The sequence below is a fragment of the Taudactylus pleione genome, unplaced genomic scaffold (genome assembly GCF_031769625.1).
Source record: "Taudactylus pleione unplaced genomic scaffold, aTauple2 ptg000016l, whole genome shotgun sequence".
NCBI classification, from domain to species: domain Eukaryota; kingdom Metazoa; phylum Chordata; class Amphibia; order Anura; family Myobatrachidae; genus Taudactylus; species Taudactylus pleione.
In genome coordinates this window covers 17,643,679-17,669,828 of record NW_028284418.1, presented here as the reverse complement: position 1 = coordinate 17,669,828, position 26,150 = coordinate 17,643,679, and the positions used below count along the sequence as shown (strand labels likewise).

The window sequence follows — 26,150 nt, the reverse complement described above, 5'->3', positions numbered from 1 at the left end:
GGCATTGAATAAGGGGTGTGTTTGAAGTAAGAGTGTTCATGCTGTGGACAAGGTAATAAGTGAGATGAAAATTGGAGTGGAGGCTGTGTGATATAGCGAAAGTATGGATGAAAGTTGTTAAATATTCAACAATACAGGTAAAAGAACAGTGCTGCTATTGTGTGAGCACAGCTCCAAAAGTGAAATATAAAGAGAGGTATGTGAGTAGTGAGTGAAGGAATTAGTTATTAAAGGAATGATTAAAGTTATTAGATATGATGCAATGGAAAAAGGCAATACAAACAATAATTTCTGTAGAATGAAGGCAAAAATTACAATGTACAGAGCCGATCCAGTCAGAAGTGTTATGAACAACAAGATCAATCAACAAGAGCAGCACGCAGACAGGAAGTACTTGCAATGTCCAAGCTGCGAGTGCAGTAAGGAGTTTCCTGGATATTCATATAGCAGCAGATGGTTAATTCAGTAATTCACATAAATATGTTGCTTGATGTAATTTAGAATGTGTTCTGGTTTTGATGAGGTTTTCCTCCAGCATAACTCTGTCTTCGTTATCAAATTGTAATTACACTTATAATCTAACACTTTGAATCTAACGCTGACTATTGCAGCCAACGTCTATGCAGCCTAACGGATCACTAATAACTAAAGTTATAAATGTGTCTGTGTGCTCACTGATTAGGACCCCACCCCCCGAGCTCAACACACACTAAATTGGGATGCAATAAAGTCTAAGAAACAATTTGTGAGAAGGGGGGAGACCATCACAGAATCACAATAAATTCCTAACTTTCTTTATAGAAATTGCTCCTAATATGGCAGTAGTAACAATTTACCTAGAATAATTTTTCAAAACTGCTGTGGCAATCAATATAACAGCATCTGATGGGAGCAGTAGTAACAATTTACCTAGAATAATTTTTCGTGCTGTGGCAATCAATATAACGGCCTCTGATGGGAGCAGTAGTAACAATTTACCTAGAATAATTTTTCGTGCTGTGGCAATCAATATAACAGCATCTGATGGGAGCAGTAGTAACAATTTACCTAGAATAATTTTTCGTGCTGTGGCAATCAATATAACAGCATCTGATGGGAGCAGTAGTAACAATTTACCTAGAATAATTTTTCAAAGCTGTGCTGTGGCAATCAATATAACGGCCTCTGATGGGAGCAGTAGTAACAATTTACCTGTGAATCAGACAGAGCGAGAAGTCACATCAGTCTTTGCATGCTGTGCATATGCCTAATAAGATCTCTTGTGTAACTCCTTCTTAGTTGTCAAATTGTAATTACACTTATCTAACACTTTGAATCTAACACTGACTAAGTGTTGTTACTTTGTCCTACTCATTCCGTCCTTTGCCCTCTCCCCCTCCCTCTAACCAATCTTTATCATTATTTTAGTTTGACATGTGTTATTCCAGTATAAATCATCCATATTGTTTTACTAGAAAAATGTTTAATATAAAAATGTATTTTATAAAAAAAATCCAAGATCATTTAAAAAAGTGCTCCCACATCATTTTTTAAATGATATCTTACTATGGTTTCTGGATTACATTTAGGCCCACCTAAACATTAGATATAAGATGCAAATGTCATATAATGCAGGCATTTCAAATACATTTATTGAAATTCAAGTGTGCAGATACATCTTTGCTCTAATGTTAGGCCCTTCATGGTCAAATCTACTACTGTTACAATGCCAGCACTGAGGCCAGCTGTATTATGTTTCTGTGGCCTTCAGAATCACGTGATCATTAGTTTAACTTGGCAGAACAACATGTTTGCATAAATTTAGAAGCACAAGCATTTCAGTGAGGACGTGCCCCGTGGTCAGAGCTCAGTCATTTCAGAAAGAAATTACAAAGAGATAACTATGTCTAACTTCACGGGAAAGGAAGATTACCAGAAATTATTTAACCCAAAGGCATATCTAGAAGAATATTTTCGTTTTGGTGAAGGGACTATGGGAGATGAATTCATGATATTTGTACTGAAACACTTAGCGGATACATTTACTTCCGGTAAGATAAAATTGTTTCCTTTTCTACTATGATCTAAAGCTGTCAGAGACACCATGGATTTGTTTTAAAGAGACTGCACCATACTTACCTACTCTCCTGTAATGTCCAGGAAATACCTCTATTTTCAGATAGTCCCCCAGAAGAGTGAATGGATCTCCAGTATCCCAACAATTTCTCAGTGAAGTGGGCAAGATGGGGAGTGTAATGCCTGGAATTGCAGATCTGTGGAGAGAGTGCAGGGCCTATATGACAGGTTTAAGCTGCAATGGGGCAGAGATTAATGACATTTTCAGTGCCCATTTTGAAAAAAGTCAGCAAGTATGGACTGCACCCCTATACACTTACACATCCTTTGGTACAAATTATCAGAAAACTGTGTATAATATTATAAATCCATAAAGTGGACAAACACTTCAGAACTAATGGATAATGGTCTATATAGACCCATGTAGACAATTATTTAGAAGGTTTCTCTTTCATATACAATATTATTAATGAATATACACTTAAAAAGCACTATATCTTTTTGAAAAGTATGATGTTTTTCTGTAATATAAATAGGAATACAGTGAATATAGGATTCTGGGTTGGAAGTAAATGCAACTTGATGTTTTTTATTAGGCATGTGTGTTTATTTGCAATGCACATCTTTAGCCCTGTTCTTTGCCAGAATTTGCACTTGCATTCCCTACACCAAGGGAACCTGAACGGGTTGGAGGGGAGTGTAGTTGTGACCAAAGTGCAGTAAAGTCATTTCAGGAAATGCATTCTAATACGGCCATCTAAGAGGCACAAATAAAGATGAAAGATTTTAGGGTAGTCAACCCCTGGTGTAAGTAACAAGCTGATGATAATGCTGGCTGCTGGCCACGTCTGATTCACTGAACATGTCCAAGACACACCTAATTGTGCAAATATAGTATAACTGCTGCAGTTATAATGACAGAATTACAGTGTGCTCAACACTTTTAAAATATAAAATGATGTCTACTTTGTTTGGGAGAGGGAAGGCTGCTGATTCTGCATGTTTATTACACTGGTCATTAACTGAGATTTTTTTCAGTACATCAGCAAATGGTTTGAAAGGGTCTTATAACGGAAATCTCACACTTTTGAAAAAGCTAAGCAAAACGTACGTCAAGTAGTTTATAAGGGGTCAACCCCTTTAATAGTCAGTTGAAATGTACCTGTGAAAAAAGAAAAATTATCCGCTTGATTAACATACCCACTGTGTGTATAATCTGTGTCAGGGACGGATTTACCGCTAGGCAACCTAGGTGTCGGCCTAGGGCCCGGAAAGTCCCAGGGTGCCCGTGGCCCCCTGAAATCCGGCCCTAACAATTACAGGCAGGCATCAGTCTTGTTGCTATTACTGGCCTGAGCACAGTGCTCAGGCCTGTAATAGCGCTAATACTGGCGCTGGGCACTGGCAGGGCTCCGTACTGAGCCTCTGCAAATCCATCTCCAAGCAGAGCACCGCATGACGTCATGCGGCTCCGCCTCCTGTAATACTGCAGTCAAGCCCTGCCCTGGCATAGCCCCAGCTCGAGTTACAATAGTGAGGAGGACTCTGAAAAGAAGGACTTCAGTCGGTGTGTGAGAAGAGAGGACAGGTTAGGGATGAACTGGTTTTACTCATGAGAGGCTTTGTTGATAAATATTAAGTTGTGTATATACACACATATTTAAGAAAGCGTGTTTGATATATATTCCATAAACGTGTGTATTTATTACTGGATGATTATATAAATATATTCCAGGATGATTTTATATATATATATATATATATATATATATATAGATCCATAAATGACAGTAGATGTTGATCCATAAATTACAGCAGATGTTGCTGGGGCAAGGTACACACACACACACACACACACACACACACACACACACACACACACACACACACACACACACACACACACACACACACACTATACATACGGGAAGACTGCTTCCAGACCTACTTAATCCCGTCGAGGCGTCTAGATTTAGATGCCTGTCATTTTACCGATGAAGGGATGCCGGGCGCGGACAGCCGCCGGTGGGGGGGGACGGTTAGGTTTAGGGTTCCCGGGGGGGACTTGGGGTTAGGCACCCCCTCGGGAGGTTAGGGTTAGGCTAGGGGAAGAGGAGTTAGCGTTAGGCACCCCTGGGGGGAGGTTAGGGTTAGGCACCCCCCCGGGGGATTTAGGTTTAGGCGGCGGGGAAGGTGGGGTTAGGGTTAGGCACCCTAAAGGAGGGTTAGGGATAGGGGTAAAATTAGGTTAGCGGCCGGAACTTAATCATACCGAATGCATAGATAGATAGATTGGGTACGGGATCCCGACAGGGTTAGGATACCAACACCTGTCGGTAGGTAGGTAACCCCTGACCCTCCCTCCCCATGCCTAAACCTAACCTACCCCTCCCCGCAACCTCATCCTCTCCCTAAATGCCTAAACCTAACCCCGCTACTTACCTTCGGGATGCTGGCAGTCAGGATGTCGACGCCGGTATTTGAAAGGTGTTGGAATTCTGGCGGCAGTATTCTAACCGCCGTCATCCCCTTTTGCTGGGATATTGATCGCTCTATCTTGTATGTATCTATCTAATTGTATCTCTCTGTATATCTCATATCTATCTAATCTATCTATCCTGTATCTATCTTTTTGTCTGTCTGTGTCCATCCATCTGTCTATCTCATATATATCTATGTATCCATCTATCTCATATCTATCTCATATCTATCTATCTATCTATCTATCTATCTATCTATCTATCTATCTATCCTGTATCTATCTTTCTGTCTGTCTGTGTCCATCCGTCCGTCTATCTCATATCTATCTATCTATCTATCTATCTCATATCTATCTCATATCTATCTATCTATCTATCTATCTATCTATCCTGTATCTATCTTTCTGTCTGTCTGTGTCCATCCGTCCGTCTATCTCATATCTATCTATCTATCTATCTATCTATCTATCTATCTATCTATCTATCTATCTATCTATCTTATCTAGTCCCAAATCAACAAGCACTTAGCAAGATTAGATAATATGCCTAGGTACCCTCCACATATGTATCATGTATATTCTCCAGAAATATCATATAAAGAAACAATCTCTCACACATAGTATAAACCGTTTCAATCCACTATAAGAATTTTCGTTAGTGATCGAAAAAGAATTGAAACATTGGTTTCAATGTTGGGAAAGTGTTTCTTTATATAAGATGAGAGTCCTGTGAGTGCCGCCAATATGGCAAGGTATATTTCCCCTTCAGTAGCCGTACCTGGAAGAGAGTGAGGGCGGAAGAGCTGCCTACACTTTCCACTAAAAGAAGAAAGTTGTCCCCTTGTGGGCTCGCTTCGCTCGCCATGCTTCGGGCTTGAATTATATTTCCCCTCTATGCCCTCTTGCATGGTAGGGAATGACGTTGGTCAGTAACTGTTGACGTCAGGGTCACTCTACGGAAGGGGATCTACCCCGCCAATACTGGAGGCACACTGTGGGAGCTGGCTGGAGGGACAATATATATGTGTGATCTAGTAGCATCTACTGTAATAACTGTGCATATATTACAGTAGGTGTTTCTGAAGCAAGAGAGATAGATCTTGCTCCAGAAACACCTACTGTAATATATGCACTGGTATTACAATAGGTGTCACTAGATTACGTTAAATATATATTTATATTTTATATATATATATATATATATATATATATTATCATGTTCTAAATATGTACATTAAGCCAACTGTGTATACACACATGCTTATGAAAGGAATATGTATATAATGATATAGATTGTTTATAGGAGGTGGGCCCCAAACTAGTATCTTGCCTAGGGCCCATGAAGTCTAAATCCGGCTCTGATCTGTGTATATTACAGAGCTGACCAACATGAAAGCTCAATGGCTATATTGCTTAGTGAGTCTGGTTTGAAATTGGTTTCTCCTTACAGTTACATGACTTACGAAATGTTCATTTAGCAGTGCTAGGAGATATCTGCTATGAGGGAAAATTCTATAAAAACTGTAGATGCAATAGTGATTATTTTACTATATATCTGATCCTGCAATCTCTGATATTTGTAGACAAACATCAGATCAAATATCTGATTAGAGGGCACAAATTTGTTTCAAGATATTTGTAGACAAACAGCCAATAAAACATCTTATTACAGGGCACATATATGTTTCAATATAAGAACATCTTATTACAGGGCACATATATGTTTCAATATAAGAACATCTTATTACAGGGCACATATATGTTTCAATATAAGTAATTGTAGTACCAATATTACAACAGTGTGAGAGCATATACACTCTTAAACATATACTTACCATTAGCATAAATTGTACTTTTTATTCTTATATTTGTTCAATAAGAAGCAGTGATGTTTCTATACTGGCAGCTACTGTATATGTCTGCCTTATTGGCAGTGTGACACCTGCCTTAATAGCAGTGCATTTATCTGAATCAGAGATATCAATGTGCAGAGAGCCTGCTTTTTATTCTGGCAGTCAGTTTGTTCCTCATTAGAACATGCTCACTCCAATTAATTGTGAAGGGTGCGAGTCACCATTGCCACGGTGTTAAAATGCCGGCAATGACATGTCATCTCGCAGCCTGCTCTGGCCCCGAATTCACATAATATTGCTCGGAGCCCTATGGGAGCACAATTTAGGTAAGTCCTACAAATTTATATACTGTAGTGTAGCTTTGGGTTGATTTTTGGGGCGTGGGTCCCCTGGATTGCTTTGGGTGGGCTGGTTCAGGGCATCGCATTAGAATACTTTTTTTTACTTTTTTGCACTTTTTAACACTTTTATTGTTTGTTTCTTATATATGTATTTTCACATCTCTATTCTTATATATGCAGCAGTAGCTTATCTATCCAATTTTACACTTCACTTTTCTTATTAGAGTGGTGCCCTGGGGTGGCTCAGCTGGGCTGGTTTGGGGGTGTCCTGCATTCTGGATTTGAACCTCAGTATGTTAGAGACTTACCCTCAGAGGTTACCGTGAAGTGGTGGGTAGGCCCATAACCTTGGCCATGATTATGCTAAAACCTCTTTTATTGCAAAATTTTATTGCAAAATGTATTGTATATAATTAGTAATTTGGAGTTGTGCACTTTTAATTTGTCTTTGTTTGTCTACAATAATAGTTTCAACAAGTAGCACCTCCCATTACATATATTCAGGGTTTGTAGTCTAGGGTCCTTTTCCATAAGCCCAGTAGAGTGAGTGACAGGAGAAGCCGTTTGTGGGTGGTAACAGGGGCCCCCACTAGAAGCGGGGGAGTGGAGGTGTGAATGCAGGTGTGTCTGAGCGTCTCAACGCAGTTTCAGAGGCGTGCATAATTAACAGGCAGCGTCATAGTACACATCACCTGGCTGTTTTTTACACTGAAGTGATTGCAGTGCTTGCGGTAGGGTATAATCAACCTCAAGTGCTGCGAATGTTCCCGATGGTACCTGATGTACCGATGGTTACATACACTTCCTGGAGATGACGTGCGCAAGTGGGCGTCTTTAGGACAGGCTGGTGGGCATCTGCATACTCAAAGCAATCTCATGCCTAGACATAGAGGGCGTGCTTATGCCTTGTCTTGCGTTTGCCTGCCTTGCCGCCCCTTAGCCGAATTTGCATACTCTGAGAATGAGCGTACGTATCTAGCGAGCAGGTCTGAATCGAGCCCACATTGTAGAACAGTGTTTACCAACCTCAGTCCTCAAGGCACACTAACAATCCAGGTTTTAGTTATATCCATACTTGAGCACAGATAGTTAAATCAAAATAACTGAGGTACTAATTAAGACACCTGTGTTCAGGTATGGCTATTCTTAAAACCTGGACTGTTAGTGTGCCTTGAGAACCGTGTCTATCGTGCATGAGTTTTGGATTTGGTAAGAACAGGTTTGGGAAACTGAAGAGGAGACTTGGGAGGCGGGGATGAAACTGGGGGGCTTGATCCAGGACTGAGTTATATGAACTGTAGAGGATTATGGCAAGGACAGTAAATAAAATGTCTTTAGTGAACAGCAGGTTGGAATGGTAACTGGATATATGATACTGAAGAGAAAAGCAGAATCTGATTAGGACTGATTATGCTGGATTGAGAGCTGGATCAGTTTGAGGCCGATGTTGATGAATAGAAAAACTTGATCGGTTTGAGACCATTGTTGATGAATTGAAGATCTTGATTAGTTGAAGATGGATGTTAATGAATTGAAGAACTTGATTGGTGTGAAACCAATGTTGATGAATTGAAGAATTTGATCAGATATTGAAGGAAACCGGTATTTGCAGATATTGGATGGGTCTATTGTTAGGATATATCAGATGGGACCGATGTTTGGAGATATCGGATGGGACCCATGGAGGCAGATAGAAACAAGTCTCTGTGGTAAAATCAGATTGGAGTGCTACATGCAATGGAGACTTGTAACCAGACTGGAGTGTAGAATGGAATGTAGACTTGTAACTGGAATCACAATGACTAGATCCATTCAGATACAGAGTATCCGGGAGTGATGCACAGTATGAGTGGTCCTCAGCACTAGGCCTGGACAGACACCAGAGAGGTAAGAAAGTGTTTTTTTTAAGGGCCGAGCATAACAGCATCCACCCTTACCGGGGTGGCCCCAGTATACCCCTTAAGCTTAAGTGGAAACTTGGCATAGAAAGCTCGGATCAACTGAGGAGCATGGACATCAGAGGCAAAAGTCCAGGAACATTCTTCTGGGCCCTTCCAGTTGATCAAGTTTTGGAGACATCTATAACGGATTCTAGAGTACAGAATCTTTGCAACTTCATATTCAACTCCATGAAGAGTCTGGACTTTGGGTGCCTTTGGATTTGCTGGATGAAACCGGTTGAGTATGAGTGGTTTCAATAAATAAATATGGAAGGAATTTTTATCCAAGGGAGGTAGCTTGAGTTTGAATGAAACCAGGTTGATAACACACTCACTGGCGAATGGCCCAATGTAGCGGGTGCAAATTTCATGGATGGAACTCTTAACTGCGGGTTTTGTGTAGAGAGCCAAACTGAATCTCCTTGCTTGAGACTGGGGACTGCTTTCCTCTTCCTGTTTCTGCGAACTTCTTGTACCACTCAGAAGCCTTCACCAGGGAGTAGCGGATCTCTTTCCATATCTTGGAAAAGTGCTGCAAGATGTGACCAGCAGCTGGAAACTGTGAAGCAGGAAGAGGCTAAAACTGAGGAACTCATGGGTGAAGGCCATAAGAGGAATAAAAGGGCTTGGAACCAGATGAAGAATGGTACTGATTGTTGTGACAAAACTCTAAAAAAAATAAAAGCCTAAGGAAGCAGTTCACCCCAGTTGTCCTGAGAGGAAGATACGTATAAACAAAGAAATGACTCCAGATCCTGGTTGACTCTTTCCATCAGGCCATTACACTTTGGGTGGTAGGCAGTTGAGAAATTAAGGTTGACTTGAAGTGAAGAACACAAGAATGCGAAAACTTGGCGACAAACTGCAATCCCCGGTCAGAGATTATTTCCAGAGGTAGTCCATGGAGACTAAAGATTTCTTGTATGAATAATTGAGCTAACTAGGGAGCTGACGGAAGACCAGTGAGGGGTATGAAGTGAGCCATCTTGGTTAACCGGTCAAATACCACCCAGATGCTGTTGAATTTGTTTGAAACTGGAAGGTCAGTAATGAAATTCATTGACAGATGTGACCATGATTAATGTGGAACAGAGGAAGGAAGTAACTGCCCAGCTGGAGACTGTCGAGGCACTATATGCTGGGCTCACTTGATACAAGAGGTAATGAAGTCTTGGACGTCTTTTGTGAGAGAGTGCCACCAATAACACCTGGAAATGATCTCTAAGGTCTTTTGTATGCCTGCATGACCTGCGAAGCATGAGCCCAATGTAGCAGTTTCTTGAGTAATGCGGGCTTGACAATTTTTCCCAACAGGTGGTGAGGATTCTACTGACCCTACTGCAGAGAAAGCCACTGGATCAATGATGAGATGCCTCTCAGCAGATGTAGTCTCATTTTCTTGCTCCATGGAGTGAGAGAGGGCATCAGCCTTTCGGTTCTGGACCCCTGGATGAAAAGACAATTTTGAAGTTAAATCGTGAGAAGAAGAGAGCCCATCTGGCTTGCCTCAGATTCAGACAATGGGCTTTCTTAAGGTATAACAGGTTTTTGTTGTCTGTGAGAATGTAAATGGGATGCACAACTCCTTCCAAAAGAGCGCCACTCCTCCAAAGCTAACTTAATAGCGAGAAGTTCTTGATTCCCAATAGAGTATGTTAAAAAATAAAAATTAGTCTTTAATAAAACAAACTAAAAATGCAATCTTCTTAAAAAACAATGGGTGAGAGCCATGTGTGCATCATTGGGAGTGCTAGCACAGATGGGTAGGTCCCGGGTGAGAGCCGTCACCAACAGGATATCTAGCATCCAGGTGAAATTACAATCCCGGTTACCACCGGGTGCTATATGGTTTCTACTGGAGCGAGCACCCATACCGCTTGACAATATTCATTGTGCCATGTATGTTGTTCTATTAAAGACTATTTTTTTTATTGAACATTATCATTCTGAAGTTTTGTCCGGCTTTGACTATATATCTCCTTGATATTAAGACATATTAGTGTAATTATCCTCTTTCCACTGGGGAGTTTTTTCCAGTTTTACTTGTTTAGAAGGAGTTTTTGTTTATATACCTATGATATCGTCTAAGAAAATTTTGGACATTAAGATCTCAGCGTTGCAGGACTGATACAGTGTGTATATTTTTGTCTGAGGCATGACTGTCACCCGAGGCTTAGGCTGAATGAATCTCCCTCTCAATAGCTTGTTCTTGAAAACGTTAAGTCCATCTTGGTGCACAGGGAGATTAAGTCCTCTAACTTGTCCGGGAGATCACGAGGAACAAGAACATCTTTAATTTTGATTGATAAGCCATTCCAAAAGTGTGCATAGAATGCTCCTTCATTCCAAGAGAGTTCTGATGCCAGTATTTGAAACTGTATCAGATACTGGCCTACAGAATTTTAACCCTGGTGCAGACGTAGAAGGTCTGAAGATGCAGATGACCCTCTGCCAGGCTCGTTGAAGATTCTGCGGAATGCTGTGACAAATTCCTTGTAAGATGTTAAGATGGGATCTGATCTTTCCCATAAGGATGAAGCCTAGTCTAAGGTGGATCCAGATACTAAGGAGATAATATATGCCACATGGGAACAATCCATAGGAGAATTGCTGGGTTGGAGCTCAAACTGTATTTCACATTGATTTAGGAAACTCCTGTAATTTTTGGGGTACCCATCAAATTTTGCAGGATTAGGAATGTGCAGATGTTGTGCCGCTGAGGAAACTGAAACCAGAGAAATCAGAATTGATGCAGCTGTGCCTCCTTAATCTTTCAGAGTGGATTTGATGTTATCCAGCAATTAGTCAGTTCTTCGAGGAACTGAACCACCTGACCCTGTGACCCTCTTGGTGTTTTAGGCAAACAACCAGATCAGGTGTAAACCAAGCAGCTTTGTGCCTGAGTCTCTGCTGAATCCATGGGCCAGTACAAACTCATGCCTGAGGTTCGATTTGGTCGAAACAGGTGTGGAAGGCTGAAGAAGAGACTTGGGAGGCGTGGATGAAACTGGGCTTGAGCCAGGACTTCCTCATGTATAATGTGAGGAGTTATATGAACTGTAGAGGATGATCGGCCCAAAGGCGAGGACAGTAAAGTAAATGTCTTTTATTGAACAGCTGGTTGGAATGGGAACTGGATTTATGATACTAAAGAGATGGGCAGAATCTGATTAGGGCCGATGATGCTGGATTGGTTTGAGACCCATATTGATGAATTGAAGAACTTGATCGGTTTGAGGACCTGATTCTGCAATGACTGTAATTGCAAAGCTGCACGCAGGCAGCTTTGCAATTGCGACACATGCAGATATGGTAGTGCAGCAGGAGGTATCACACCTTGTGTGCATGACTTATCCGAGCTGCATTGTCCAAAGCAGCATCGTATAATCTGCGTAACATCAGCCAGCTGCGGTGATCCTTGGGGGTCCCGTAGCTGGCCACCATCGTTTAGAGGAAGAGGCTAGGAAATCTCCGTCAGCCGACGATGATCCTGGCTTCTTACCTCCCCCGCAACGGCGGCGACTTGCCTCCATTTTGGGAAATGGAGGGCATGGCTTCCCCCTCCCCGCCCACAACCGGCAGCAGACTGTCATTCACTGCCAGTCTACGAGCAAGTTAGCATGACCCATTCAGGTACACTCACAGAATGGGAACTGCGTCTGCGCAGATTCCCATACATCTGGATTCTGCGTTCGGTTTGAGATCGATGTTGATGAATTGAAGAACTTGATTGGTGTAAAACCGATGTTGATGAATTGAAGAACTTGATCGGTTTGAGACCGATGTTTGAGGATATCGAAAGGAACCGGTATTTGGAGATATCTGATGGGACTGATGTTTGGAGATATGAGCTAGGACTGATGGAGGCAGATAGAAACAAGTCTCTGTAGTAAAACCAGGCTGAGTGTTAAATGGAATGGAGGCTTGTAACTGGAATCACACAGACTGGAACTGTTCAGAAACAGAGTACCTGGGAGCTCAGCACAGAGCTGTAACTTCAGCAGAAGCAACATTGTACTGGCAACAGATGCCAGTCGGGAAATGGAATTTATAGGGGTGGATCACCAGGGATTGGAGGCTGCAATCAGCCGGTCTGGGTGCAGCGCTCTGAGTGGAGGAAGAGCGTCAGGTGACAGAGTCCAACATGGCATCACCCATATTGTGGTTTAGAGGGAAACTCGGGCGTGCAGCTTATGTGCCATCATGCTGGAAAGACATACTGTAAGCAAGGGGCTGCGGAGAGCCATCTCCATGCTCAGTGACAGGACATTGAGCGCACAGGGCAGGACCAGCACCAGCCGGGAGCGATGTGCACCGCGAGCGGACCTCTGTGCCATCCGAGAGTAATGCACAGTGCGAGCGGACCTCTATGCCATCCGGGAGTAATGCACAGTGCGAGCGGACCTCAGCTCTGGCCTGGACAGACACCCGAGAGTTTAGTGCTTTTTAATGGCCGGAGCAAGGCTGTGTCAATATAATATTATTCAATAGCTGTTATAATAAGGACAAACAAATTAATTGATGAATCTCTTTTTTATTCTTATCCATGCAAGTGGTAGTATTAATTGTCATAACTACAGATATAATTACTATTACAGCAAGTAGAAGGGACTGGCAATTTTCAACTGAGTCACATGATTTTAAATCACAGATCTGTTTCGTCCAACTTTTCACTTTGGTTGATAATCAGTTTTTTATTTTTAATCACCTTTTGGGTCATGTCTCGTTGTTTTTTTTATATTTTGCTTATTTAATTGTTTGTATTTTCTTTTGTCAGCAATAGAGTATAATATTTTAAAGCATATCAATTAAAGTATTTACTATTTAATAAACTCTTTTCAATTTAAGTTTTGTCCATGACTGCTAGCTTATATACTATTCCAGGAGCACCTCCTAGCCACTGCACTTGTATACCTTACATTATGTAGGATATTTAGGTCAGGAATAAATGGACAATGTCACTCAGTGCAGTTATGTCTCTTTCCCTTGGGTTCTCACAGAAAGCTTAAGTCTAATAATGTATGCTGGTGCATGTAGTATAACAGCACATGTCACTAGCTACTCTATACATAATTTGAGTGTTTAGCCATTTTTACACTAATTTGGCAGTACATTTGCTTCTCAAATTTGCACATATCTCTTGCTTTGGATTCTCTTAGTATAGCTCAATCACAATGGAAAGTGCAAAAATGCCAGAGCAGACTCTGGAATTTATTTGACAATGACGGAACAAACAGCCGGTGGTGGTAGGTCATCTGATGGTAGCAAAAGTACAGCAAATGCAGGTCAGGTGTCAGCATTGTTGCCTTCAGGTTACAGTGGGTCCTAGGCAATGATAACATTAGTAGGCTCCTTTACTAAGCTGCAGGGTAAATCTGCAGCAACTGTATGCCAAACACATGGAGTCATTTTCTCTACAGACCAAGATTTGTGGTTAGATTTAGGGTTTAAATTGGTATGAACAAAATAAAATTTGTGTAGGAACAAAAATAAACTTATATTGAGGTAAAATGTTTGTTTAAATTCACATAGGTGTAGTAGGATCATCTTGAAAGGTATAGATTTCCTCTTCCAAGCACATCAAGGGGCTGTGATAGCACCAATGTTAAGATTTGGCTTAGGTTTCATTACATTGAAGCCATCAAAGTCTGTTGTAGTGGTGAGCAAAGGGCCTTCATGTAGGTAACAGAAAAGGAACAGGAGCACCTAAAATATCAGGAATTTGGTTAGCTGCTATTACAAAATGAGAGCAGTCATTATAAGGGAGGGACTAGCAAAGACTAGAGTGGCAGGGGTTAATGATGGATGGAGGAGATGAAGAAAGAAGGGCATGTACTTAAGCCCTGAGACTGGGTGAGAAGGAAGAGAAGGTCGGTTGGTCAGGGGGAGGCAGGATGAGTGGAGATGAGATGATACTGTGGATAAAACACATTTTCTTGGTAAAATCTTTTGCAGAGAGAGAAATAAGGGGGGAGAGCAGAGATATGATGGAGAGGTGGAGCGGAGAGATAAGATGGTGATTAGGAGATGGTGCGGGTTGGAGGATTAAGAGGATATAAGAGACAAAGTATGACTGCTTAGATGGAGAAAACACAAAACTGTAGATAGAAAAAAAATAATTAGAAATACAGGAAGTCAACAAGGGAGTGTGATTTGCTGCAGAGGCGCTCATCATAATGATAGCATTTTTGAAGGTAGTAGGTTAATGTGGTGCAAGGGCTCTAACCAAGGCTGATATCTAAAACCAGGGTGAATGAAAGAGGTAATGGCACAGTAATAAATGTAGAAAGCTTTTTTTAGTGTAAGAGAGGTTGGTGCTGTAAGAGTGAAGAGCGTACAAGGAGTAGCTGATAGGGTTAAGAGTATCAGCAATTTCGACAGTTGTTGAAGGAGAGGAGGTGATGGTCATGTGGGATGGGGTTGGTAATGAACGTGACATTACAAAGAGATTGGCTAATGTGGTGGGAGGGGTAAGAAGTCCATTGATTCATTTTGTTAATGAGCCCACAAGCAATTTGTTTATCAAACAATTCTGCCTTTTTTTTCAACCCTCAACTACATTAAGTTTCATAGATATGAAGATGAATCAGGGGGGTATTCAATTTGAAGCAAAAAGTCCGGACTTTTCGCTCCACAACGGAGGTTTGGCAGGGGATAAAGTATCGGGCACATGCCCTCTTATCCCCGCATTCAATTCCAGAAGCTGTGGAATCGGGACCCGGCAGGAAGGTAAGTATAGAAAAAAATCAGGGAATTGTTCTTGGCACCCCCCTAAAGATGTCCAGACATGGGGGATCACTATGGGTACCCCCATTTTTGTCTGCTGAAGGAAGTTGGGGTTTGTAATAGCTGGCAGGTGCATAAATGTGGCTTAAGAAGAAGGGGTGAAGAATAGCACTTAATTAAAAAAAAATAACTACTGTATTTCCATCAAATTTGGGGTAAATGAAAATGTGTGCAAGCATATTTTTAAGTTCCTAAAGTTGTTTTTAAAATTCTTCAAATATGCACCTGCCGCTACTACCCGCAATGAAGAAAACACCTGCCACATACTTGGGAACCCCAAGCTCTATTTAGCTACTTTAGGATTTTGTCCCTCAGATTTTTTTTTTACCCCAAAATTCAAGTACATTTTTTGGGGTGTGCCGATTATTTATTTTTATTTTTTTGACACAAATTAATTTTAGGGGCCATTCCCAGGGGTGCAGGCTATTTTTTTTTTAAAACCTGCAGCCCTAAACCCCAATTCAGCACTTTTTTTCGCCACCTATTGTGTGGAGAAAAGTTATCCCCATTTTTTACAAAGACTTTTCGCACCGGCGAAAAGTCTCTGAAATTGAATAGGAGGATAATTAAAACAGGCGAAAATTACGTCATCGGCGATAAATTATCGTTGATAATGGGTTTTCGCCTCAAATTGAATACTGCCCTCAGTGTCTGAAAATATTTGCATCCATATTTATAAATGTTTTCTTTTAACTTTTTCATTTTCGATGTGCAGGTAAAGTGAAAGGTGAAACTCTGATAGATATTGGGACCGGTCCAACCATCTACCAACTCCTGTCAGCATGTGAAGCCTTTAAGGAAATTACTGTCTCTGACTTTGCTGATAAAAACAGAGAGGAGTTTAATTTATGGCTTATGAATCAACCTGGAGCATTTGACTGGAGTGCAATTGGGAAATATGTATGTCACCTGGAAGGAGACAGGTACAGTGCAGTACACAACATGCCACACTAGCTCAGCCTACATCCCAGAGTAGCATTTATTTTATGTAATTACAGACTAATTATTTTTGTCTGGAACATGTGTAAGGTAGAACTTGGGAAATTACATAAATAATTTTAACCTTTACAGTTTTAGAACTAATACTAGACTAGACTGCAGAGCTTGCAGCCAACAATGTATAGCTTTTATACGTTAGTATTGCTAATGTATTATATTCAGGGCTGCCGACAGCTCTGCCGTGCCCAGGTACAGGGAGGGGGTGTGGCCAACCTGGGAAGGTGTGGCCAAACCCCCTCCTTACAAAAAATAGAAAATTAAACATTTTCGCACCTGCTTTTCGGCCACGTAAAGCAGCAGCAGTCAGTCCGCGCTGATCTAAATTATCATCGTGGGTTTGGGCTGCAGGAAATGGGCCCTTGCCAGGCCCTTCCAACAGACCCCAGTAAATAGTACCTGCTCCCACTCCCTCTCGGCACCCCCGATTATATTAAATATATTTCATGTGTTGTGAATACATATTTAAAAAAACTGTGAAAGACCAAATCTTTACAGGTTGAGTCTCCCGTATCCAAAATATTTGGGACCAGGGGTATTTTGAATAACGGAATATTCCGTATTTTGGAATATTTGCATACCATAATGAAATATCTTTGGAATGGGACCCAAATATACAGAATGCATTTATGTGTTATATATACCTTTATACACACAGCCTGCAGGTAATTTTATACAATATTTTCAATAATTTTGTGGCTCAAGAAAAGTTTGTGTACAGAAATGAAATTAATTTATGTCTCTTATACACACAGCTTGAAGGTAATTTTATACAATATTTTTTATAATTTGTTCCTTAGACAAAGTTTGTGTGGATTGAACCATCAAAATCACAGATTTGATTATCTCAGTCATGCCAAAATAATTCTGTATTTCGGAATATTTGGATATGGGAGACTCAACCTGTACTAATTTTTGACATCCCTTGTCAAAAATAATATAATGAAAATTAAATTCCGACTAAATGCGGCACACGCATAGTCCATATCACGTACAGTAAGAAATGTGTGTAATTAACTTATATCATCGCCCTTCACTTTCCTCTCCGCTCTCTTCATTCAACTAATGCACGCCGCCTTTCATGCCAGCTGATTACTTTCTCCCACTCCCGCCTCCAAGACTTTGCCCGCGCTGCTCCCCACCTCTGGAACTCTCTCTCACTCCCCATCAGACTCTCCACCTCTTTGCAATCCTTCAAATGGGCTCTTAAGACCCACTACTTCATCAATGCCTTCCAGCTATCATTCTAACTCCCTGCTACATGCTTCTTCCTCCCCATCTACCCCATCTGCGTCACCCCTGTTTGTCTTCCCCTCCCTTTTAGAATGTAAGCTTTTATGAGCAGGGCCCTCTACCCTCTTGTGCTTTTCCCTACTTTAGTTTCATCTACTTCTTACTCACCACTACGGCACCTAACACTTGGTTGCTTATGCTCTGTTGCTTATCAGGGTGTTATGGTCGCTAATGTAGCAATATATATATTATCCATGTCCTGGTCCTGTAGTGTATTGTTCTGTAAGTCGCTTGTCTACAACTTGTTTATGTACTTTGTAAGGCGCTGCGGAACATTTGTGGCACCATATAAATAAATGATGATAATAATAATATAGTGAGACTTCACCTAGGCCAGTGCTAAGCAATTAACATTTGTACCTGCTCTGAATTGAACTTGTTCTACCCAGCTCCATCTACCTGTTTAATATTACCATCTATTGTCCATATGTTCATTCTGACCTCACTCTGCGGATTTCCAACTGCCTGTTTGATATTACTGTGTGCCAACCTGATCTGCCTTCTGACCTTGCTGTGCACATCTCAATTGCCTGCTTACTGCACTAGTGTGTGCTGATTACTGGCTTGGCACTCCATCTGACCCCCATTTGCTCTTAAGTGACCTCCTGTGCATCTGACCATTGATGTCACTCTGGGCTCCCATTACAATATATAAGCATATTGTTCCCAATAAACTGGATATTGATTACTGGTCTTATTGCTTGAAGTCTGTGTGCAGCATTGAACGAGACACATGTATTCTTGTGGTTGCTCACCATCATCAACCTGATGGTTTGCTTACAGCTACAATGGTGGGAGGACTGCGCAGCCGCTGCATCATAGCATTTTGTATACAGATTAAAACGCAACCGCACACAGTATACAAGTGTTGCATAATAAATTAATCTGCACAGTCTAATGGTGCATCCTATTTGCTTCACATTGCGACTAAAACGCTTTTCGGGCAAAAAAGATGCCCAGTGCTAGAAAAGTTGCATGGGACCTGGCTGGCCAAGAGGGACTGTTTGGCGCAATTGCAGTAAGAATTTATGGGGGCACATCTGTAGTGGTGATATTGAAGGAAGACCTTATTATGAGTGCGATTCAATTGAATGTGATTTTGAATAGCCCCAGGAAGGAGCTCCCGGAGCTTTTCAATTCAGCACGCTAAGTCAGAGAATGCTGGTTCTCGCGGCTTAACCTGGGTGTTAGCGCCGTGCTAAGCATGAACACAGCTGCGCGCCCGGCACTTTTGTCGGATTTCTCCTCTGATCCCAGGATGGTGCTCGAAGAAATCCTTTAGCCCGTCCAAACATCGCATTGAATTGAATAGCTTTGGGAGCTCCCTCTCAGAGCTGTTCAACATCGCATTCAATTGAACCTCGCTAATTCTAAACTGTCATCTATTCTAGGAAAACTTGGCCCGAAAAGGAAGCGCATTTGAGAAAAACCATCAAACAAGTCCTGAAATGCGATGTTTTCAACAGCAATCCATTGGAGCCTGTTGTTCTCCGACAGGCTGACTGTGTCCTGAGCAGTCTGTGCCTGGAAGGAGCATGCCAAGATTATGAGGCCTATGTTACTGCTCTTAAAAATGTAATAAAATTATTAAAACTAGGAGGATACTTAGTGCTCATAGGTGATCTGGGCAACACCTACTACATGACAGGCAATGTGAAGTTCTCTGGTCTTTGTCTAAATGAAGGTTTTCTGAAGAAATCTTTAAATGGAGCCGGGTTTGTTATTGAAAATGTTATCATTTCTAACAAACCAGCAGATTCCCTGGAAGCAGATGTCATGGCTTATTATGTTATAATTGCTCAGAAAGAAAGAGATGTGTAAGCAGTGTACTCGTAACATGAAATAGCACTGTTTATGCCACATAGAGCTTTTAAAAACCACTAGGCACCTAGGACAATTAATATTAATGTCTATTAATTTTGAATACGTTTTAAAAATATATAATTAATTTGCCAATTGGAGAGCGCCCCTGTGACGCCCTGTTGAGGAATACATTCTTTGCCTTACCAGCAATGGCCATCTCCAGCACTTAGTAATGGTCAATACATACTCTTATTCCTTAACAAGTGAGTAGATGGGAGGAGCTGCGCAATTGGGCATTTCCTGATGAACTTGGGTTGAAAATTAAATTTTAACTCCTGACAGTGCGTCATGCTGGACAGATTATCACATTACCCCTAGAGCTGAAGATGGCCTCTTACCTAGTAGTATGATTTTTTTTGTTATTTGAGGTAAAGGCGGATTGAGGAGAGTAAAGGTTTCGAAAATAGAACGTCTTTGATTTAAAAAAAAAAAAAAAAGATTTTCTGTGGGTTTAGTGATCATTTGGGCTTTCTTAACTAGTTGGTATTTGCTAAGCACCAATATATATGGTAAAATTCATGAGGGAAATAGTCATGTTTTTATTCTTGCATAATGTAAGTGCCATGGTATGTAGAGGAAGTGGACATTTAATAATCTGCTGAGTATCTCAAGGGAATATATTCAAGTTATATGGTAAAATGACGACAAATATATACTTTTTTACTTTAATATGAAATGTTTATCCCTTGATAAAGTACATTTGAATGAAGCCAATCATCTTCTGTTCTATATATATTGTTAGATAGGAAAATGTAATTTCATATTATTAGTTTAAAATATATTCAAGTACATGTAATCTAAACCCTGTGGTTAATTACCCACACCAGGAGATTCAATCAGTGGAAAAAGGCAGCGAGAAAAGGCACCCTCTGGGGGTTAACATGCGCCAAAACCCATTAGTTTTGCAGTTTACACAAAATCAGTGGGTTAGCAAATGTTAACCCCTGGTTTACAGCGCTGGGAAAATGCTATTTAATTGTGGCGTGGGTAATTAGCTAATTTAATTCCCCCCCCCAATGGAATCAATTTCAGAAGGCGAACAAAGTCATTCCTTTCTAGGGAAGCAATTGGGAATTCCATGATACTTTGAGACTGAACACAAACCCACAGACACACCCACTGAAAGTGTCATCAAGCCTTCTAAACAAATGGAATTTTAAAGATTAACATACATTATAAAAGATCCTGGCCTGCTAAAAATGGGCAGAGCGCTAAAATTGCTGTATGCTTTATAGAGAATTTCTGTTATACACATGCTTAGGCAGGGTACACACCTAAACGACCGGCAATCGTGCCGATGTTCAGGGTGATTGCCTTCTCCCTGGACATCGCATGATTGCCGGTACACACTTGAAAGATTTAATGAAAGACGGAACAATCACTTTTCCGTCCTTCATTAACTTGTACAGGCTCACATGCGATATCGTATGATTGACTGTGCAGCACAACCAATCGCACGATATCGCTTGCGACCGCGGGTACGCGCAAATTGGGCATACACACTGCACAATATGCTCGATTTGTCATTCTGATTTGGCTAAATCGCCTAAATCGGGCCGATATCGTACAGGTGTGTATGCACCCTTAGATATTTAGATTCTTTGATAAAATCTTAGCCATACATGATAATAAAGATGTACAATCTCATAATTAATAAAAATATTTTAACACCCTCTTCAATAATAAACATTATTTGTGATTGTGTTTATGATGTGTGTTATGTATGAATAGTTTTTAAAATTAAAAAGAAAAGTGAAATCTAAAAGCCTGAGTAAAAGATTAATGAAAGAAAAGGCAACATAGGAAAATGAAATACCTTGGGGTCTTCCTGACATCCGGTTATAACCTTTTATATCAAGAAATTTTTCCCCAGCTTTTTATGAAATTACAAACAGATCTGACTTTCTGGAAACGGCTTATACTCTCGTGACTGGGCAAGATCATCGCAGTGAAAATGAATATTCTCCCCAAATGGCTCTACCTCTTCCAAACCCTCCCAGTGGCGGTTCCCCTTACCCTCCTTCAAAACCTCCAGAAATCTGTCAACCATTTTATTTGGAATGGTAAACCCCCTTGGCTATCTTTGTCCATCCTTAAACAACGTATTTCCAAAGGAGGTAGAGGGCTCCCAGATTTTAAACTCTACTAACTTCTCACTTTTCCCAAATAGTTTCCTCCTACTCTCCCCACGGGACATCCTCCTGGCTTGATATTGAATCTAACTATATCAATTCCCCAGACCTATCTTCCCTATGGGGCCTACAAAAGAAACACCGCCCTCCTCCCTCTAACCTTCCACCAACACTTAAATTCCTCCTACACATATGGGTCTTATATTCACTTAAATTTGATATTACCACTCCTATATCTCCTCTTGCCCCCATATGGTGTAACCCCAATTTCCCCCCTGGTTTGCACACGACCCGCACAAAGTCATGGATAACAACATACCTTAAATTTCCCGCTGATTTTAGCTCACAAGTGCTCTGGCTCTCTCTCTGATCTACAACTGCAATGTCCAACTCAATCCCTAAATCCCTTTGAATATTTCCAAATACAAAATATTTTAGGCTCCCTACCACAAACCCCAATTCTCTGCAACCTCACTCCTTTTGAATGACTCTGTAAACACTGCCCTATGTCCAAAGGGATGATCTCTAAAATATATGGCATCCTCATTGATGCTGCTCTGCCTACTAATAATCCCCATGCATCCTCTTGGGAGATGGATCTTGGCCCTCCAACTAACGAAGAGGCTTGGGAAGACATGAGACTGGCAATTGCTAAAACCTCTATCTCTACCTGCCTTAAAGAAACCTCTTACAAATTGTATTACCGTTGGCACTATACCCCAGTACGGCTCTCCCATATGTTCCCTTCTGCTTCACCCCTCTGCTGGAGAAACTGTGGCCTCCGAGGTACCCTAATCCATATTTGGTGGACCTGCCCGGCTCTTGAGCCTTTTTGGACCTTGGTTCATACTCTTCTGAACACTGTCTTTGGAGACCCGATTCCAAAAGACCCATGGACCTTCCTTTTAAGTTACACCCCTCCTGATCTCAGCAACCGCTCTGTTAATTTGTTGTCCCACATCTTAGTTGCTCCTAGAAGCTTGATTGCTCATAACTGGAAAAACCCTCTTCCACCAACCCTCTCTGCCCTAAAATCACATATCTGACATGCAGCGGAAATTGAAAATATTACCTACTATCTTCATGATAGAGGCCATATGTTTTCTCAAGTATGGGCTCAATGGCTCTCATATGACTACACTCCACTGCCTCTGTTCCCTGCGATCACTACCAATATGTGATTCATGAACGATGATTGAGTCTGCTCCCCCCAATCTGACTTCTCTATGCAAACCTCCCTAATTAACTAAATATTCTTCTCTCCTGTTCTCCAAATAACACGTTTTTCTTCCTGCTTCATAATACATTTTGCCCAACATTTGGCATTTTCTATGATATTTTTTATTTTTTTATAGTCCTGTTCCCAACCCGCCATTACCCTCCCGCCCCCTCTGCTGACATTCCCCCCCCCCGCCCATGTGCTTATTATTTACTTTATTGAAAAAATGGCTCATGTATATTGTTCACTATATGTATGTTTTTCTATGTTACTCCTCTGTGAGCTTTCTAAATATAGAATTAAAAAAAAAATAGATAAACATGCAACCCAACTGTACCCTGCAAATAAAGAAAAAAATGTGAAAAAAAGGAAAATGTGATTAAAATGTATAGTTTTCATTGACCAGTTGGCTGTAAATATAATAATTAGACTTTTAGGAAGTATTGAATATAACAAATACCAGACACTAAAGATTTACATGTGTGGGTTCTAGCCATGCTTGCCAACCCTCCCGCATCTTGCAGGAGGCTCCCGTTTTTTTGTACAAGCCTCCCGCTGCCCCGCAAAACTATTCAATCCCCCGCATTCCCCACAGCTCCGTCTGAAATCCTGGACAGCGCATGCGCAGGTCCGGATGTTACAGGGGAAGGACATGACAGCAGTATGCCTGGCCACGGACCGCGGGGTTGTGGGTAACATTGGCCGCCTCCCCCAACAAGCAGAGCCTTCTGTGTGACTTGTCAGTACAAGCAGAGATGTCCGTTCTCTCCTGCTTTAGCGGGGACAGACAGCAGCGGCTACAGCTCCTTCTTCCTCTGCAAGTAGGGCATCATCACTTAATACACATAGTTGCTTTTCACATCACCTTTTATGTTTGTTTATTATTCATGTATTTTTTCACATATATTTTAACCTCTCATTCCACACTTAATGATTACTCACACACAGCTATACTTTACACTGCACTGTCACTCTTTTTCCATTTTCGTGTGATGCCCTGGGGGGGTCCTGGGCTGGACGTTTTTTGGGGTGCACTGCGCCCCGGACGTGAACCCCTTAGTGTTAGGGACTGCTGGTAACAGAGAAGCCGTGACGTGGCCCAGCAGCCTCCCATGTATTTGCAAATGCATGCAACTAATATCTCTGAATTTCTATGACCATATAGTCTTCATATATTGTTGCAGGTATTATTCAGTGTGCTGAGGTACAATAGGGGGTTAAATCCCCCTCCTTTTTCTACTTAGTATGACCCCTCCCTTTCATGCACCTGATTAGTACTGCTAGATTGATTGAGCAGCTGCCATTTTTGTTTGTTTGTTATGAGTTGCATGAAGGAGCCAGCATTAGTAGGGCATGCTGGTTCTAGTAGTGCTAGTTGGAGTTCCCAGGGGTGTGTCCCAGGTAAGCTGGCTCTCAATTTGGATGCATTTATGTATGTGCCTTTATCATGAGGCCTTACATTTGATAAAATGATATATGTGCCTTTATCATGAGGCCTTATAATTGGTATATTTTACATTTGGGGTGAGCGTTTGGGCGTAGGGACCCCGGGACTGGTCTGGCTGGGCCTCCTCAGGGCATCACCACTTAATACACATAATTGCTTTTCACATCACCTTTTATGTTTGTTTATTATTCATGTATTTTTTCACATATATTTTAACCTCTCATTCCACACTTAATGATTACTCACACACAGCTATACTTTACACTGCACTGTCACTCTTTTTCCATTTTCGTGTGATGCCCTGGGGGGGTCCTGGGCTGGACGTTTTTTGGGGTGCACTGCGCCCCGGACGTGAACCCCTTAGTGTTAGGGACTGCTGGTAACAGAGAAGCCGTGACGTGGCCCAGCAGCCTCCCATGTATTTGCAAATGCATGCAACTAATATCTCTGAATTTCTATGACCATATAGTCTTCATATATTGTTGCAGATATTATTCAGTGTGCTGAGGTACAATAGGGGGTTAAATCCCCCTCCTTTTTCTACTTTGTATGACCCCTCCCTTTCATGCACCTGATTAGTACTGCTAGATTGATTGAGCAGCTGCCATTTTTGTTTGTTCCTCTGCAAGTAAGTAAGTAATAGTTACTGATAGTCATAGTGTAGTGCAGGCGGGAGGGTGTGACCTGTGATGGCAGCTGCTTTGCGGACAGAGAGATAACCGGGCGGCGGAGGGATGAAAAGGAACGCAGGAGAGCAGTATTGCAGCAATAACAGCACCCAGCAGGAGTCCCCTCAATGGCGCACCGCGCAGTGCATGTTACTAACAAATATAATCTCCCTGAAACCAGTTTTCAAAAGTTGGCAAGTATGGTTCTAGCTGATGCATAGCGGAGTACAGTACTGCAGTCAGATTCCAAATCTAAAATAGTACAGTATATGCGGAAAGCAGTACAGCAATAAGATTCCAGACTGTGACAGTGATTCATTTGCCAGTGAACATCAAATGGAGTCATAACCCAGTGGCGCACGTTTGGTGGGTTTCTGAGTACCCAGAAGCCCCCTCTGAAGGACCAAATCATTTTGACCCACGATTGTAGCCCAGTCCCCTTGATGCATCATGTCTCCATTTGCATGTCTGTGGGGAGAGGACAAAGCATATCTGATGCAATTCTATGAGAATTGCATAATTTTGGTCCAATCCACTCCCCATACATGTGTGAATTGCAAGGTTACCGGACCCACCACCATCAATGACCTCCTGTAGCATTTCAGGCTCCCAAAGTCAGTGAAAATGTATGTACAGTATGTGTATAGCTGTGTATGTGTTCTGTGTAATATAGCATGTTGGGGTTTTTTTATTAAAAAAAAACAACATGTTTTATTATGGTGAGTGCAGAACCTCTGTGTTTTATATATTTAGACAATACTACGTGCACCCCAGATTTTGGTGATTGTGGTTGATTAATGCCTTTTGTTTGTTTGATTTTTTTTAAATTAATCTTTTTGTGATTATGTCTTCTCATGCACCCTAGCATTAGCTCATTTAATCAAAACTATGTCAGCTCCTTTCCTAGTTTTATGGCTTATATGCTTGGCGACTGCCTCACCTTTAAAAAACAGTGTGCAAGTCATAGGCAAACGCAGGGGGGTTTCCTGTTGCCTATAAACCCCCCTCTCCAGCCCAAGCCATGGCCACAATAGAAAAAGTAATAATATCAACTTACTAATGCTGCATGGTTTTCTCA

At 41.4% G+C, this 26,150-nt stretch overlaps 1 protein-coding gene across 1 annotated transcript; it reads left to right on the top strand.

Moving 5' to 3' along the window:
- Nucleotides 1-1,836: 1,836 nt before the first annotated feature.
- On the top strand, nt 1,837-21,272 carry LOC148541849 (nicotinamide N-methyltransferase-like). The gene is made up of 3 exons (XM_088474972.1): nt 1,837-2,030; nt 16,170-16,377; nt 19,135-21,272. Exons 1-3 carry the CDS (start codon nt 1,883-1,885, stop codon nt 19,562-19,564), a joined length of 786 nt encoding a protein of 261 aa, XP_088331098.1. The 5' UTR covers nt 1,837-1,882; the 3' UTR covers nt 19,565-21,272.
- The last annotated feature ends 4,878 nt before the right edge of the window (nt 21,273-26,150 follow it).

What these genes read in the sequence shown, in the direction of transcription:
- LOC148541849 (XM_088474972.1), top strand. Translation starts at nt 1,883, where the DNA reads ATGTCTAACTTCACGGGAAAGGAAGATTACCAGAAATTATTTAACCCA. An exon ending in AGCGGATACATTTACTTCCG is followed by an intron (nt 2,031 to 16,169) that starts GTAAGATAAAAT and finishes TTCGATGTGCAG; the next exon opens with GTAAAGTGAAAGGTGAAACT. An exon ending in TGTCACCTGGAAGGAGACAG is followed by an intron (nt 16,378 to 19,134) that starts GTACAGTGCAGT and finishes CATCTATTCTAG; the next exon opens with GAAAACTTGGCCCGAAAAGG.